General features: G+C 59.1%; 1 protein-coding gene across 25 annotated transcripts in view; it reads left to right on the forward strand.

Annotated features, from left to right (window-relative positions):
• Positions 1 to 14508, forward strand: part of NCOR2 (nuclear receptor corepressor 2) — a 185108-nt gene that overhangs the window by 167759 nt on the left and 2841 nt on the right. For 8 of the 25 annotated variants that reach the window (XM_033098522.1, XM_033098519.1, XM_033098525.1 and 5 more), the window contains 14 exons: positions 770 to 1124; positions 2193 to 2414; positions 2944 to 3195; positions 4117 to 4266; positions 4427 to 4564; positions 4655 to 4865; positions 6218 to 6735; positions 7880 to 8029; positions 8245 to 8390; positions 8838 to 9031; positions 9860 to 10009; positions 10580 to 10728; positions 11457 to 11510; positions 14248 to 14469. In XM_033098522.1, the coding sequence (XP_032954413.1) occupies positions 770 to 1124; positions 2193 to 2414; positions 2944 to 3195; positions 4117 to 4266; positions 4427 to 4564; positions 4655 to 4865; positions 6218 to 6735; positions 7880 to 8029; positions 8245 to 8390; positions 8838 to 9031; positions 9860 to 10009; positions 10580 to 10728; positions 11457 to 11510; positions 14248 to 14469 (2911 nt within the window). The remainder of the gene's footprint in view (positions 1 to 769; positions 1125 to 2192; positions 2415 to 2943; positions 3196 to 4116; positions 4267 to 4426; positions 4565 to 4654; positions 4866 to 6217; positions 6736 to 7879; positions 8030 to 8244; positions 8391 to 8837; positions 9032 to 9859; positions 10010 to 10579; positions 10729 to 11456; positions 11511 to 14247; positions 14470 to 14508) is intronic. The other 17 variants (XM_033098535.1, XM_033098536.1, XM_033098539.1 and 14 more) reach the window with 13 other exon arrangements.

The raw sequence follows: 14508 nt of genomic DNA on the forward strand, positions 1-14508 counted from the left end.
CCTTCACGTGGCCAGAGGCGGCGTGCTGTGACGCGGAGGGAGAGGGGAGGCAGGAGGGTGGGAAGCTCACTGAGGGCCCGGGACGGTGTGGCTCTCGGCCACTGGGCACTGTGGAGCCATTGGCAAGAGTCCATCAGGGATCCAAAAGGGAGGCCAGTCTGATTCTAGAATATTATTTTAAAAAGTATGAAAGTAATTAAAACATTCCTGAATAAACACGGAGTTGTGTTACTTGCAAAGAAAGACATAGGGCCCCACTGTATCTAGGTTTCCCAAGCCTGTCCAAACAGGACGGGGTCTTCTCCCAGGTGGCCAGGCTGGGACCGTGACCCCTGTTTCTTCAGCTGCCCTTCCTGGCCAGAGAACAAACATGAACCTCAGCCCTGACCTCTGAGCCTGAAGCCTCAGGGCAACGGAACCAGATTTTACTGCTGAAGCTCGTGGCTTGGCAGTGGGTGTGCCGAGGGTTCCAGACTGGCGGGAGGAAGGATTTTGCCCATCTGGGGATGTTGAGCCTCTTTTCAGCAAACCCCACGGGCCAAACAGAGGGTCCCCCCTTGCTCCTGAAACGGGTGAACTCTTGACTCTGCCTCCTTCTGCGGCCCCCCAGGTGGCTATGGGGGCCAGAACCAGAGTGGGCAGGGCAGTCGTAGGGACAGCACAGCCCTCCGGCCCCCTGCCTTCCAGGCGTGGGATGCGGCTCCCATTTTGTAGCTGTGCACCCGAGTCTCAGAGGTACACAGCTGGTGCTCACACGCTTCTCCCACAGGGCACCCCACTCAAGTACGACACTGGCACGTCCTCCACCGGCTCCAAGAAGCACGACGTGCGCTCCATCATCGGCAGCCCCGGCCGGACATTCCCACCTGTGCACCCACTGGATGTGATGGCAGATGCTCGGGCGCTAGAACGCGCCTGCTATGAGGAGAGCCTGAAGAGCCGGCCGGGCGTGGTCAGCAGCTCCGGGGGCTCCATCACCCGGGGGGCCCCGGTCATCGTGCCTGAGCTAGGCAAGCCGCGGCAGAGCCCCCTGACCTACGAGGACCACGGGGCGCCCTTCGCCGGCCATCTACCACGCGGCTCACCCGTGAGCACGCGGGAGCCCACACCACGCCTACAGGAGGGTATGTGGGGCTTGGGCGGGGGGCGGGGGTGCGGGTGGGGGCAGGGCGGGGGTTGGGCTCCCGTGTCAGGAAACCACCTCACCTGGGTCCACTCTTCAGTTAGGTTGGAATCCAGGGGCATCCAGGGGTCACTGCATCCATTCCACCCGTCATGGCTCACAGTTCTCTCCTCTGGCTTCCCGACTCCCCTCCTGTCCTGACAATCTGCCCCTCAACCAGCAGCCAAATACTTCTTTGAAAAATTTACATCAAATTATGCTACTCTCCTGCTTAAATATTTCTAGTGTTTTCCCATTGCACTCAGAAGAAAAATCAGCCTTTTCCGCCATGGCCTTGGGGAGGCCTGCAGGGACTGGTCTTGCCTGCTCACCGGCTGCCCCAGGCTTGGCCAAATGCGGCTCCTCTCAGTTCCCTGACCACGCTCAGCTCGTTCTTCACCCCACGGCCTTTGTACATGCTCTTCCCTCTGCCTGAAATGCCCCCCACCTTCCAGATACGGCTTCTTTTCATCTTTCAGGTCTCTGTCCAAATGTCACATCCTCAGAGAGGCTTCTTATGACCAAATACCCCTGACCCCCATCCTGGTCACATTCTCCCACATTTACAATTGTTCTTCAAAGCATTTATCACTCTGAAGTTCTGATTTGATGACTAGTTTATCATCTGTCTCCTGCACTACATGTCAGCTCCCTGAGAGCCGGGAATTTTGTCTGTTTTATCTGTTCACTGGCGTAGCCTTGGCTCCTAGAATAGTGCTTGGCAAGTAGCTGGGGCTCCAGAAATATTTTTTTTTTAATTGATTGATTGATTGAATGAATGAAGCAAGGGAACAAATGAAAGGAAGAATGAGTTTTTTGAGAACTGAAATAAAGAAGCAAATGAATAAATGATTCAGAAAAAAATGAACCAAGGGGCAAATGAGTGTGAGTGAAGAGGTCTGGTCCTGGGATCCCAGAGACTCCGCCGCCCAATGGCTTCCCATGAAAACCAGCCTTGGCAGCTCCCACGCTGGGGCTGGGACAGCTGTGGCACAGAGGTCCGATGCCACCCCACTCTACCTGTCCACAGGCAGCCTCTCGTCCAGCAAGGCGTCCCAAGATCGGAAGCTGACGTCGACGCCACGTGAGATTGCCAAGTCCCCGCACAGCGCCGTGCCCGAGCACCACCCCCACCCCATGTCCCCCTATGAGCACCTGCTCCGGGGAGTGAGTGGCGTGGACCTGTACCGCGGCCACATCCCCCTGGCCTTCGACCCCACCTCCATCCCCCGCGGAATCCCTCTGGATGCAGGTGATTGTCTGCCCACGGCCTCCTCAGGCATCTGCTGGGCTCGACTGTTTGGGGAAACTGAGGCCTAGAGGTGGGGAGACCCAACAGCGCAGTCTTGTGAACAGTCTAGGTTAGAATTTCTCTTAGGAATCTGAGGGACATGCTGGGTTAAACATTTTCCAGTGGTTGTCTTTTTCCTGAGAGACTTGTCAATGCCTTTAAAACTGCAAATGGGTGTAAAGAGGCTCGAGTGTGAGCGTTCGCCAAATGACATGATCTGGAAATGTTTGGAAAGGATGCCTCCCTTAGGTGTTTCAGTGACCAGCACTGGATGGCCTGTGTTTGGGAGAACTTCAAAGAACACTTTCAATAAGAGGCGCTCGTGGGTTTTAGGGAGCAAGTGCCTTTCTATTTCTAGGCCTTAATTCTGTTTAGTGGGCGTGTTAGGAGAGAAGCTGTTAGGGTGCGGGAGTGGGGGGCTTTGAGACAGGCGAGGTGCCATCCTCTGGCAAGATGCGGGCCAGCCTGACCTTGCTCCCTCTCCTGGCAGCCGCTGCCTATTACCTGCCCCGGCACCTGGCCCCCAACCCTACCTATCCGCACCTGTACCCGCCGTACCTCATCCGCGGCTACCCTGACACGGCGGCGCTGGAGAATCGCCAGACAATCATCAACGACTACATCACCTCGCAGCAGATGCACCACAACGCGGCCACCGCCATGGCCCAGCGTGCCGACATACTGCGGGGCCTCTCACCTCGCGAGTCTTCGCTGGCGCTTAACTACGCCACCGGCCCGCGAGGTGGGTAGCGCCGGGTGCTCCAGGCCAGTGGGTGGGCAGACCAGACCACATCCGTGTGGAATTGGCCTGATTCCTGCGTCAGAGCTCGCTGGGGTGTGCCAAGGACCCACGCATGCACGCGCATGCGTTCCTGCCAAGGCCGCCCTGTGAGCACACGCACACGGGGCTGGTGGGGAGCTGGGCACGAGTTTGCGTCTGGCGGCTGTGTGCATCCTCTGCGTACGCAGTCCTGGACGTTCACAACACAAGACCAAAACACGAGGCAGTGGGAATCTCTGGTTCCCTTTATTTGCAAATAGCCTAAGGTTGCTTTGCATGTGCATTTCAAAGTCATTCTCTGTCACTTCTGGAATATCCTGCTGGAGCGCCCAAGTACTACCATGTTTCCCCGAAAATAAGACCTAGCCGGATAGTCAGCTTGAATGCGTCTTTGGGAGCAAAAATTAATATAAGACCCGGTATTATTTATGTTTATATTATATAAGGCTGGGTCTTACAGTAAAATAAGACCGTGTCTTATGTTAATTTTTGCTCTGAAAGACGCATTACAACTGATTGTCTGGCTAGGTCTTATTTTTGGGGAAACAGGGTAGTTAAGGTCAAGTTGGGAAAACTGGTCACACCAGGTGTTTCAAAAGTGGGCATTGAATTGAGGCTGAAAACAAAAAGGGCAGACCACACTCTGTGGGGTGCCAGCTTTAGGACACAACGGCTTCTCGGTTTGGGAGCAATAGGGATGTGGGACTGAACCTGGCGTTCAGAAGAGGGTCCTGTGGGGCCAGTGTTTGGCGAGGAGGGGACGCCCAGACGTGCTATTCTGGTGAAGGTGCGCAGGACTCCCCTGATGGCGTAGTCCAGCCAGCAGGAGCCTGGGCCCTGTCCTGCCCCGCGGCTGCAGCCCCACCCCACCTTGTCCCGCAGGCATCATTGACCTGTCCCAAGTGCCACACCTGCCCGTGCTGGTGCCCCCAACACCAGGCACACCGGCCACCGCCATGGACCGCCTGGCTTACCTCCCCACCGCACCCCAGCACTTCAGCAGCCGGCTCAGCAGCTCCCCGCTCTCCCCAGGTAACAGCTTTACCCCTGATCCTGGGTCAGGACCCTGGCGTCTTGAGGAAATGGTGGGATGTCCTCAGGCAGATGCCTCGCCCTCTCTGTTCCACCCCAGAAGACACATCCAGGCCCTTCCTGGACCCTGGGGCTGAGTTGCAGGCCTTTTGGTTTCCAGGGGGTCCCACTCACTTGACAAAACCCACCGCCACATCCTCGTCGGAGCGGGACCGAGACCGGGAGCGGGAGCGAGAGCGTGAAAAGTCCCTCCTCACATCCACCAGTACGGTGGAGCATGCGCCCATTTGGAGACCCGGTATGGCACCCAATCCCCTGCCCCGAGCCCAGGGGGCCCCGCCGGTCACATGAGGCCTGCCCTTCTGACCCCACAGCCTGTCACCCGCAGGTACGGAGCAGAGCAGCGGAGGCGGAGGCAGCGGAGGTGGGGCCGGCAGCAGCAGCCGCCCCGCCTCCCACGCCCACGCCCACCAGCACTCGCCCATCTCGCCGCGGACCCAGGACGCCATCCAGCAGAGGCCCAGCGTGCTGCAGAACACCGGCATCAAGGGCATCACCTCCGTGGAGCCCAGCACGCCCACGGTCCTGAGGTGGGCCAGGTTGGCACCCAGAGGGGACAGGCGGGCGGGTGGTGGATGGGTACAGGTGGGTGGATGCACGAGGAGCTGCTGGGGGGGGGAGTAGGTAGGTGGGTGGGTGGGTGCGTGCATGCCTGAGTAGGTGGGGAGGCGGTCTGGTTTAGGGGTCGGGTCTGTGGAAAGGAGAGAGGGCTGTGAGGAAAGACTCCTGGTCACCCCCAGAATCCATCAGGGCCCTGTGGTCAGGACAAAATCCAGAGGTTCTCTTAAGATGAGAAGCCCCCAGAATCCACTTACTCTCACAATGGGCCCCAGTCTCCTCTGGTGACAAATACCCCAAAGGACTGTGGGCGGAGCTGCTTAACTGGGGGCTTAATTGGAGACTACCCCAATACCTCGCCCTGTCCAGGTACCTGTTTCATGGCAGATTCTGCTTTTTCCAAAATGAAGTTTCCTTTCATTGGCTGCTCTAAATCAAGCCCCCACAATTCATTTCCATTATGAAAAATGGCAACACTGCTTGCCAGAACCATTGTCCCCACGGACTCAGGTACCCAGCAGTCACAGGAAACAGAAGCACCTGGCTGCTTAGAGCAAGGTTGCAAGACACGAGGTTGTGTACAAAAGCCAACTTTTTGTCCACACCGGCGACAGCCGATTAGAAACTGTAATGGGAAAACCAAGTCCTTCCTGATCGGCGGCTGATGAGTCAGGAGTGAGGGCTAGCGAAGGACGGGGGACTTCCTCATGGGAACGCGGGGCTGGTGGACAGGCTACATGGGGTGGAGTCAGACAAGCTCATGTCCAAGCCTCAGTTTCCTCATCTGCAAAGTGGGGGTAATTACATTTGCCCAGTGAAATCAGACTGCACGTTTGCGCATTCCTTCTTCCGGGCAGGCCTGCTCTGGGTGTGGGGGACATGGCGATGGTTGCTGCAAGCCATGCCCTCCAGGGGCTGATGGTCTAAACCAAGGTAGCAGTCAGGGAGGGCTTGGTGCCCTGGGGTTCTGCACGTGGCTCCTTCTCATGTCCTGAGTAAGACCCGCTCACAGTCCAGCTCCTCAGAGAGACCCCGGCCCCCTCCCTCATTGCCCTCGAGCCGTTGCCACACTCTGATAGGGTTTCACTTTGTTCATGGCTATGTCCCCGTGTTTAGAAGAGTGCGTGACACATAGTAGGTGCTCAGTTAAGTTTCAGAATGATGGGTAGGGTGTCGCAGGGCAGGGTCAGGAGGGCATATTTGTTCTGGGAGCCGTCAGGGGATGGGGACAAGGAGCGACTCCCCAGGGGATTAGAGTGAGGCAGTGACCCTGAGGGCTTCAGGGCCCCAGCTGTGGCTCCCGCCTGACCCGCCCCCTTGCCGTCCTCCCCAGGTCCACCTCCACCTCCTCGCCTGTCCGCCCGGCCGCCACATTCCCACCCGCAACCCACTGCCCACTGGGCAGCACCCTCGACGGGGTCTATCCCACCCTCATGGAGCCCGTCCTGCTACCCAAGGAGACCCCGAGGGTCGCCCGGCCAGAGAGACCCCGAGGGGACACCGGCCACGCCTTCCTCGCCAAGCCCCAAGCCCGCACGGGGCTTGAGCCCGCCTCCTCCCCCGGCAAGAGCTCCGGCTCCAGCCACGCGGCCATCACCCGCACCCCAGCGAAGAGCCTCGCACCCCACCACGCCAGCCCAGACCCGCCGGCACCACCCGCCTCGGCCGCAGACCTGCACCGGGAAAAGACTCAAAGTAAACCCTTTTCCATCCAGGAATTGGAACTCCGTTCTCTGGGTAAGACCACCCTGACAGCGGCCACCTTCATAGACGCGATAATCATGCGTCAAATTGCTCACGATAAAAGGCCGCGAGAAGGAGGTTCGCTGGCCAACGACTCCCCTCGCGATGGTAAGACTTCCGGCCCCGCGCCCACCCACCCCGTCTTGTGGCCTAAAGATATTTTCAGATCTCTGCTTTTTGTTTTTCCCCCATTTTTTGTTGGTTTTGGTATTTGGTTTTTAAACTCGTCTCCGTCGATCGCTCACTGATGACCCCTCCAGCTGCCGCCCGCCGCCTCTGATGTGGGGGCACGTCCTCATTTGCACATCGTTTTATCATGATTTTTTTTGGATTTTCGCTTTTTCCTTTAATGAATGGATCTGTGATTTTGACTTCCACCACGCCTCCCATCTCCCCCTTTGCGCCTTCGTCTGGGGAGCAGGGAGTGGGCTGCAGAGGGGCTTGGCTGCGGCCTTTGCCTGCTGCCGTGTGTGGAGGACTCTGGTTTGGAGGATACCCACTGAGGAAGACAGGGAGGGAAGAGGAGGGGAGCACCCCACTTCCCAGGAGGAGCTGGGAACCTGACCCCTGCGTCCTGCCCAGGTTGTGAGGGAGCCTTGGGGGTGCCCTGGCCCCCAGTCCCTCTCCAACCCACCACCCAGCATGCCCGAGGAAAAGGGGCATTCTCTGTGCCCTGCCTCCCACCTCTCCCCCGCTTGGGGCTCCTCTTAGCTGGACAAGGGGCTTCAGGAGCCTCTGGAACCCGAGTGTCACTCCCTGCCGCACCCCACACTGACCTCGGTGGCCTGTCACTGCTGCCCCATACCCCCTTCCCCAGAGTCTCACCCTCCCCCATCTTACTCTCACCTCCCTCCCCCAGCCCCCAGTTTCTTCTCTCCCTTATCCCACCTGTTTCTCTCTCTCGCTCGCGCTCTCTCTCTCCCTTCCTCCGTCCCTCCTTCTCTCTCGCCCTCGCCCTCTCCCCATCCCTGGGTCTGTCGCCATCTCTCTCAGCCTGTCTTCCTGTGTCCTCTCTCATTTTTTCTCCATCTCTCTCTCTCTGCCATCCTCTCTCCCTCCTTTCTTGATGCAGCTCCACCCCTGGCGAGTCAGCAGCCTCTGCTCCAGCTCACCCTCCCTCTTCATCCCCCAGATCCCCTTCTCCGGCCTGGGGGACCCAGCCAGTGTGGGAGGGCAGGGGAGGCTGGGCCGGGAGGGGCAGCCTGGCTTCAAGTCCCTGCCTGGCCTGACCCTCGGCCTTGCCCTGCTGTAGGTTACCATGGCGGCAGTTACAGCCCCGATGGGGTGGAGCCCGTCAGCCCCGTGAGCTCACCCAGCCTGACCCATGACAAGGGGCTCCCCAAGCACCTGGAGGAGCTTGACAAGAGCCACCTGGAGGGGGACATGCGGCACAAGCAGCCAGGTAGGGCCGCACCTGCCTCCATGTCCCCTACACCCCCACTCACCACACCCTGCAGGACAGGGCCAGTTGCTGCCCCATCACACAGATGGGAAGAGTGAGGTGCCCAGACGTGGAGGGATTGGCCCCGCGCCACAGCTGGCACTTGAGGACGGCACCCTCCCAAGCACACGCCTCACCTGCCCCCCGCACCCTGACCAGCTCTGCTCTGCCCGCAGGCCCCGGGAAGCTCAGCGGGGAGGCCACTCACCTCCCACACCTGCGGCCGATGCCTGAGAGCCAGCCCTCCCCCAGCCCACTGCTGCAGACCGCCCCGGGGGTCAAAGGTCACCAGCGGGTAGTCACCCTGGCACAGCACATCAGTGTAACTACCCCTTCTATGCCCCTCCTTGTCCCCTTTGCACCTGGGGTGGGACCATGCCCAGGGTGGGGCTGGAAGGCTGGTGGGTAAACCGAGTCCTGGTGGTGTGGGCCAGGGATCCAGGGTTGGCGAGGGCAAGTCACATCAGGGATCCCAGAGACTCCGACTCGATTCTGTAGCTGCCCCTCGTCCAGCTGATGGAGCTTCAGCACCCGTCCCTGGTTCACATCTCACATGCTGGCCCGTGGAACCCCACCCATATGGGGCCATGGGTTTGAGACCTCTGGCCAAGCCCTGACCCTGGGCACCTGGGGCTGCTGTGGGTGGGTGCAAAGTACGCAGGGCGCCCGGCATCGAGCCAGGGTTCCGCCCTCAGAGTTCAGTGTAGTCCTCGCCCCACTCAGAAGGCTCTGTCGCCTGACCCTGTGCCCCCCGACCCTTGGCCTACAGGAGGTCATCACGCAGGACTACACACGCCACCACCCGCAGCAGCTGAGTGCGCCCCTCCCCGCCCCCCTCTACTCCTTCCCTGGAGCCAGCTGCCCGGTCCTGGACCTCCGCCGCCCACCCAGTGACCTCTACCTCCCGCCCCCGGAGCACGGCGCCCCAGCCCGCGGCTCCCCCCACAGCGAAGGGGGCAAGAGGTGAGCATGCGGGGGGTGCCCCTTGCTGGTCAGCCGCCAGGACACCTTTTCCACATGTGTGCCAGTGCACAGACGAGAAACTGAGGCCCGGGGAGGTGGGAGCATCTGCTGGGGCTACGGCTGAGACGTAACATCTCTCCCAGTCCGTGGGGTCCAGGCACCCAGCTAAACGCCTTACACAGTAACTGGGGTTCTCACCACAATCGCAGGAAGTGTAGGCAGCACTCTCCCCACTTCACGGACGAAGAGACTAAGGCATGAGAACTGAATTCACTTGCCCACAGGGACACAGCCAGTAAGTGACAGAGCTGGAACTCACACCATGCCATGTGATCTGGGAGCAGCCTGCCAGCAGGCACACGCCCTTGCACCCCTGGTCACCCTTGGGGCCTTGAGGGTCAAAGAGTAAAGGGAGGGTCCGCAGCTCTAGGGAAGAGATCATTCTGGGTTAGGGGCACCACGTGAGTGAGGCACAGGTGGGAAGACAGCGATGTTTTTGGGGGGTACCTGGCAAGGGGGTGTGGCAGGCAGGGGTCAACAAACTACCGCCCACGGGGCAAATCCAGCCCACAGCCTGTCTGCACAGGCCACGAGCTGAAGGTGGTTTTACATTTTTAAATTGGTGTTAAAAATGAAAGAATACATGGCAGAGCCCACGAGCAGCCCACAACGCCTACCATGTTTACTACCTGGCCCCTTACAGGAAAAGCATGCTGAGCCCTGGCTTAGAGTGAGGCAGGGCTTGGTGGGGGATGGGGAGAGGGGTGCGTCCCCTCGGGAGGGAGCACTCTGAACTCTGACCACAGCCTGGACGCTTCCTCCTCCCAGGTCTCCAGAGCCGAGCAAGACGTTAGCCCTGGGTAGTGGTGAGGATGGTATCGAGCCCGTGTCCCCACCGGAGGGCATGGCAGAGCCCGGGCATCCTCGGAGCACCGTATACCCGCTGCTCTACCGGGATGGGGAGCCGGTGGAGCCCAGGTACCGCACGGCCCCGCCCGCCCGTCAGCACCCTCCATGGACCTGAGCACTCAGCCCCTTCCCTAATAAGGGCTTCAGTGCCAAGCTAATGTCAAAACCTGGGGGGCCTCCGTGACAGCTTCCCGGACCTTGGGCTGGGGTCTTTCAGCTCAGGCCGGGCCCTGGTTGCTGGTTGCTGCCACTTGTGGAGGTCCTGAGAAATAATTAGCTGAGTGTGCCTGGACCAGATTGGAGCCCAGGGTGGGACAGAGGCAGAGACAAAAGCCAGGCCCACTGGCATTGGAGAAAGATGTGGTCTCAGCCCCCTTCTGGCTCCCGAGGCCATTTCCAGGGTGTGGGGGGCTGTTGTAGGTAGAAAGGTGTGGCCTCCCAGGGCAGCTGAGGCTCTGGGGATCCCCCAAGCCCAAGGATGGGTGACCTACGAGACGGTTTCAGGAGACACGGCGCCTGTGAGATGGGGGTGTGAGCACGGGTTAGGAGGAGGCTTGGTTCCCAGTTGGTAAGGCAGCTAAGGTGGCGAGGGCCCAAACTCAGCACCAGGGAACTGACCTGGGTGTCCTGTCCCCGCAGCAGGATGGGCTCCAAATCTCCAGGCAACACCAGCCAGCCGCCGGCCTTCTTCAGCAAGCTAACCGAGAGCAACTCTGCCATGGTCAAGTCTAAGAAACAGGAAATCAACAAGAAGCTGAACACACACAACCGGAACGAGCCGGAATACAGTAAGGCGGCCATCTGTGGGTCTGGGGGCCGGCATGGTGGCAGAAACCCCTGGGGTGCTTTCTGAAACCTGGTGGATCCCGGCCACCGCTCCCGTGACCCTTCACCCCACACTTGAGGAGCCCCAAGGCGGTCTCTGTCTTTGCTGTAGACACTGGCACCAAGTGTGGTACCCAGAGTGGTGCCCAGCTCACAGGCAGGGACGGGGCTGTGCTTAGCCCCGTACAGGCACCAGGGGTGGGTCAGAGCCCCACAAGGTCCCGTGTGTCCCATTGGTGGTGTTTCCCCCATTTGTCTGAACCTGAGCTTAGCTCCCTGAACCTTAGCACAGTGCCTGGCACATCACAGGTCACAGGAGAGCAAGGGACAGGGGTCTGTCACAGTCCAGCCTCAAGAAGCGTCGTTGGCCAGGGGTGTTGGGGCATTTCAGAGGCTTTTCTCTTTCTGGGCTGGGGGTGGCAACCTCAGAGAGTCACTGGCCCAGGCGGTGCCTCCAGAGCCGTGCCGAGTGCCGCGCACGGGCCAGCAGGTCAGCACCCTGAACAGGCTGGTTAGAAATGCAGAAGCTCAGGCCCAGCCCCACCTGGTCAGACCTGCTGAACCCGTCTGCACTGAACAGCCCCAGGGGTGCAGCTTGCCTCAACCACAGGGGGACAGCGGGGGCGTGGTGTCCCAGCACCTGGGGGGTGTGGTCTCAGCATCTCATCACCCCATCACCCCTGCCCCCCAGATATCGGCCAGCCCGGGACAGAGATCTTCAATATGCCGGCCATCACCGGAGCAGGTAACCGTGCTGCCACGGCTACACGGCCGCAGCCCCCAGGGGAGGTCAGGCTGGTGTGTGGACCTAGAAGGAGACCCGGGAGCGTGGGCTTGGAGGTCACTGGGGTCGCCACCCAGCCGGAGTCATGACAATGGGGGCCTGAGTTCAAGTGGGGCCTGCGGGGCTGGCGAGGGCTCTATTTGGGGTGACATTCCAAGCCTCTGGCGTTTAGCGCCGTATTAGCTACACAGACGGAACCTACGCGGCTCACCTGCCAGGTCTCAGGTGGGGGTCTGCGTGGCGGGGCGGGGTGTGGGCCTGTGGGGTTCACAGCCTCCACTCGGGGTCCACGTGCACATTCTTTATAGTTAGAGCATCCGTTTTATTTGAAAATTCAAGCCAGAGAGCTGGGAATCAGTGCGGACATATTACGGAGCTGGGTATACAGTTCACTCCCACTTTTAAGCTCAAATTTAAACCTTCTATGATATTTTGGAGTTGGGGGGCCCTTGGGGTTGGACCCCAGCCTCCAGTAGGGGCCACACTGTATTTCTGTTGCTTCCAGGGAAGGACGTGGTGGGGCTTTAGGGAAGTGCCCTGGTGAGTGTGGAGTGAGGGCTGAGCCTGGAACGGACGGGGTGACGCCCCCGCTCCGTGGGCAGGCCTGCCCCTGTGGGAGCAGTGCCGGGCTTCTGCAGGGCTGTGTCTTTGTGCTCTGGTCCTTCAGTGGGAGCCAGAGGCCAGGGGAGCGGGGCAGTGCCGCCCTTCCCTGGAGGCTGTTGTCCCTGGGACTGTGGTGAACACAGGACGGCCAGGATTTCTCAGAGGCGTCCCGACCGACCGGGGCGTCTGTCTATCCAGAGACACGGGCAGCTTTGCTGAGGCTCAGGCAACAGGGACAGGACTGGTTGGCCAAAACAAGATGATTAGAAATGAATGTTTCTGGAATGTCCCAAATCTTGACATAGGCACTAGCCACGGAGGTGGACATGTTTGTAGAAATTCTTGCAGAGATTACAATGAAGATTTGTGCTAAAACTTGTACGTGAGATATATTTGACCTTTTTTTTTTTTTTTTTTTTTTTTAAAAAAAAGCTCTTTGGTCCACACGCACATATTTTCCCCAGTTCTTGGTCTCTGCTGCTTAGGCCCAGCTTCAGACTTTGTCTTTGTAGCTGGAGACGGTCAGGCTTCCTGTGCGGCCCTGTCAGATCACAGACCGTGACCTTGGGTAGAAGACTCGGTCACGTCTGGGATTGCTAAGACGCTGATCTGACCCAAAACTGTCACGGCCTGTATTCCTCGTGTCTTTTTTTACATCTCCAGTGTTTTCTTAGTGTGTAAGATCGTAAATACTATTTTTGTTTTCAGTGCTCACCCGTGCTGGTAATTTTGCTTTTTCTTGAGGACATGGCTTTTTTTTTTTTTCCTTTTCTGGCTTTTTTTTTTTTTTTTTTAAGTGCTGATAAAATGTGGCCAAGACACAGCTAAAAGGGTGGTGAGGGCGTCCCTTTATGTGAATGGGTTTGAAACTAAAATGAAGAAAAGAAAACAATGTAGTTGGCAATTGGTTGCTATGGAAATGTGATGTTAAAAGTTGCCCTGTGGCTCCCAGCCTCACAGAGGCCGTCAGGGTCGTGTACCAACGAGCTAAGGTCAGGAAGACGCGTTGTCTGCCCACTTGGTGTTTGTACGTTCGCTCAGAGCGGAAGTTTTAAAATTCATGGAAATATTACCTGGTGGAAGGCAGAGTGGGCTTAGGGCTTCACGGGCAAAGTCTGGTGTAACAAAACCTCTGAAAAGAGACACATTCCCCGGGGTTTGCAAAAGTCCCCAGAATGGTTCCCAAGAAAAAAGGGAAGGGTCAGAAACCCTGGTCAACAGAAAAGGAGGCTTCATTAAGGTGACTTCGCAGAGGGTGTCTGGAAGGACCTGTCTGGGACCAGTGTGTTGATTCGACCACTTTGTGATGGGCGGCCGGGCCGGGGGGTCACGCAATTGTCTCCAGCTCTGCCCTGTCCCCTGCACGCACCGTAACTGCATGGCTACGACCCCCACACCCCACCGTCCGTCTCTGCACCTTTCTCCTCGTGGCTCCAGGTGGGGAGAGGAGGGTGGAGGAGAGTTAGGCCCCGCTCGGGGCAGGTGGGGCTGAGGGTCCCAGGCCTTGTGGTCGGGGGCAGTGGTGAGACCCTCTAGTCACCGTCCTTCCCTGAGTCTCTTCCCCGGCCCCTCGCCAGCCCTGGGGACCCAGGGTGGACACCCCCCACCCCCAATACCAGGCGCTGGCTTGACTTCTTTCCCCAGTGGCCCCTTCCCCAATCAGGGTGGCCCTCTGGGTCCTCCCACACCTTCCCCCACTCCATCTTTTTAAGACCACTTGGAATTTAAAAAATGAAGCAGCCCCAGCTGGGATTAGGGGGCAGAAAGGGGATTGTGATTTCCCAGAGGTCCGTGTAGGAAGGAGGCTGGGGGAGAGGGGATGTCATCCTACCTCCCTAACACCACCGCCCGCCCCCCAGGAACGCCTCAGCGCTCCCAGGGCCCTCACCAGTGGGAGCCCTGCCCCGCCCACCCCACTTCCGTCACCACCTGCAGGAAACCAAGGGGCCAGGGATACGAAGAAACGTGTTGCTTTGCCGAAATGTGCTCACTGTGTATTCTCTCTTCTCCTCCCTCTCTCCCTCTCTGCTTCCCCCCCCCCACTGTCCTCGGACCCTCGTGTGTGTGTGTGTGTGTGTGTGTGTCTCTCTCCCAGGCCTCATGACCTGCAGAAGCCAGGCCGTGCAGGAGCATGCCAGCACCAACATGGGGCTGGAGGCCATTATTAGAAAGGCGCTCATGGGTAAATATGACCAGTGGGAGGAGCCCCCGCTCGGCGCCAATGCTTTTAACGCTCTGAATGCCAGTGCCAGCCTGCCCGCTGCTATGCCCATAACCGCTGCCGACGGACGGAGTGAACACGCGCTCAGCTCGCCAGGTCTGCAGGCCGCCTCCGCCTCGGCCCCCGCCCCGCCCC

The sequence above is a fragment of the Rhinolophus ferrumequinum genome, chromosome 25, assembly GCF_004115265.2.
Source record: "Rhinolophus ferrumequinum isolate MPI-CBG mRhiFer1 chromosome 25, mRhiFer1_v1.p, whole genome shotgun sequence".
NCBI classification, from domain to species: domain Eukaryota; kingdom Metazoa; phylum Chordata; class Mammalia; order Chiroptera; family Rhinolophidae; genus Rhinolophus; species Rhinolophus ferrumequinum.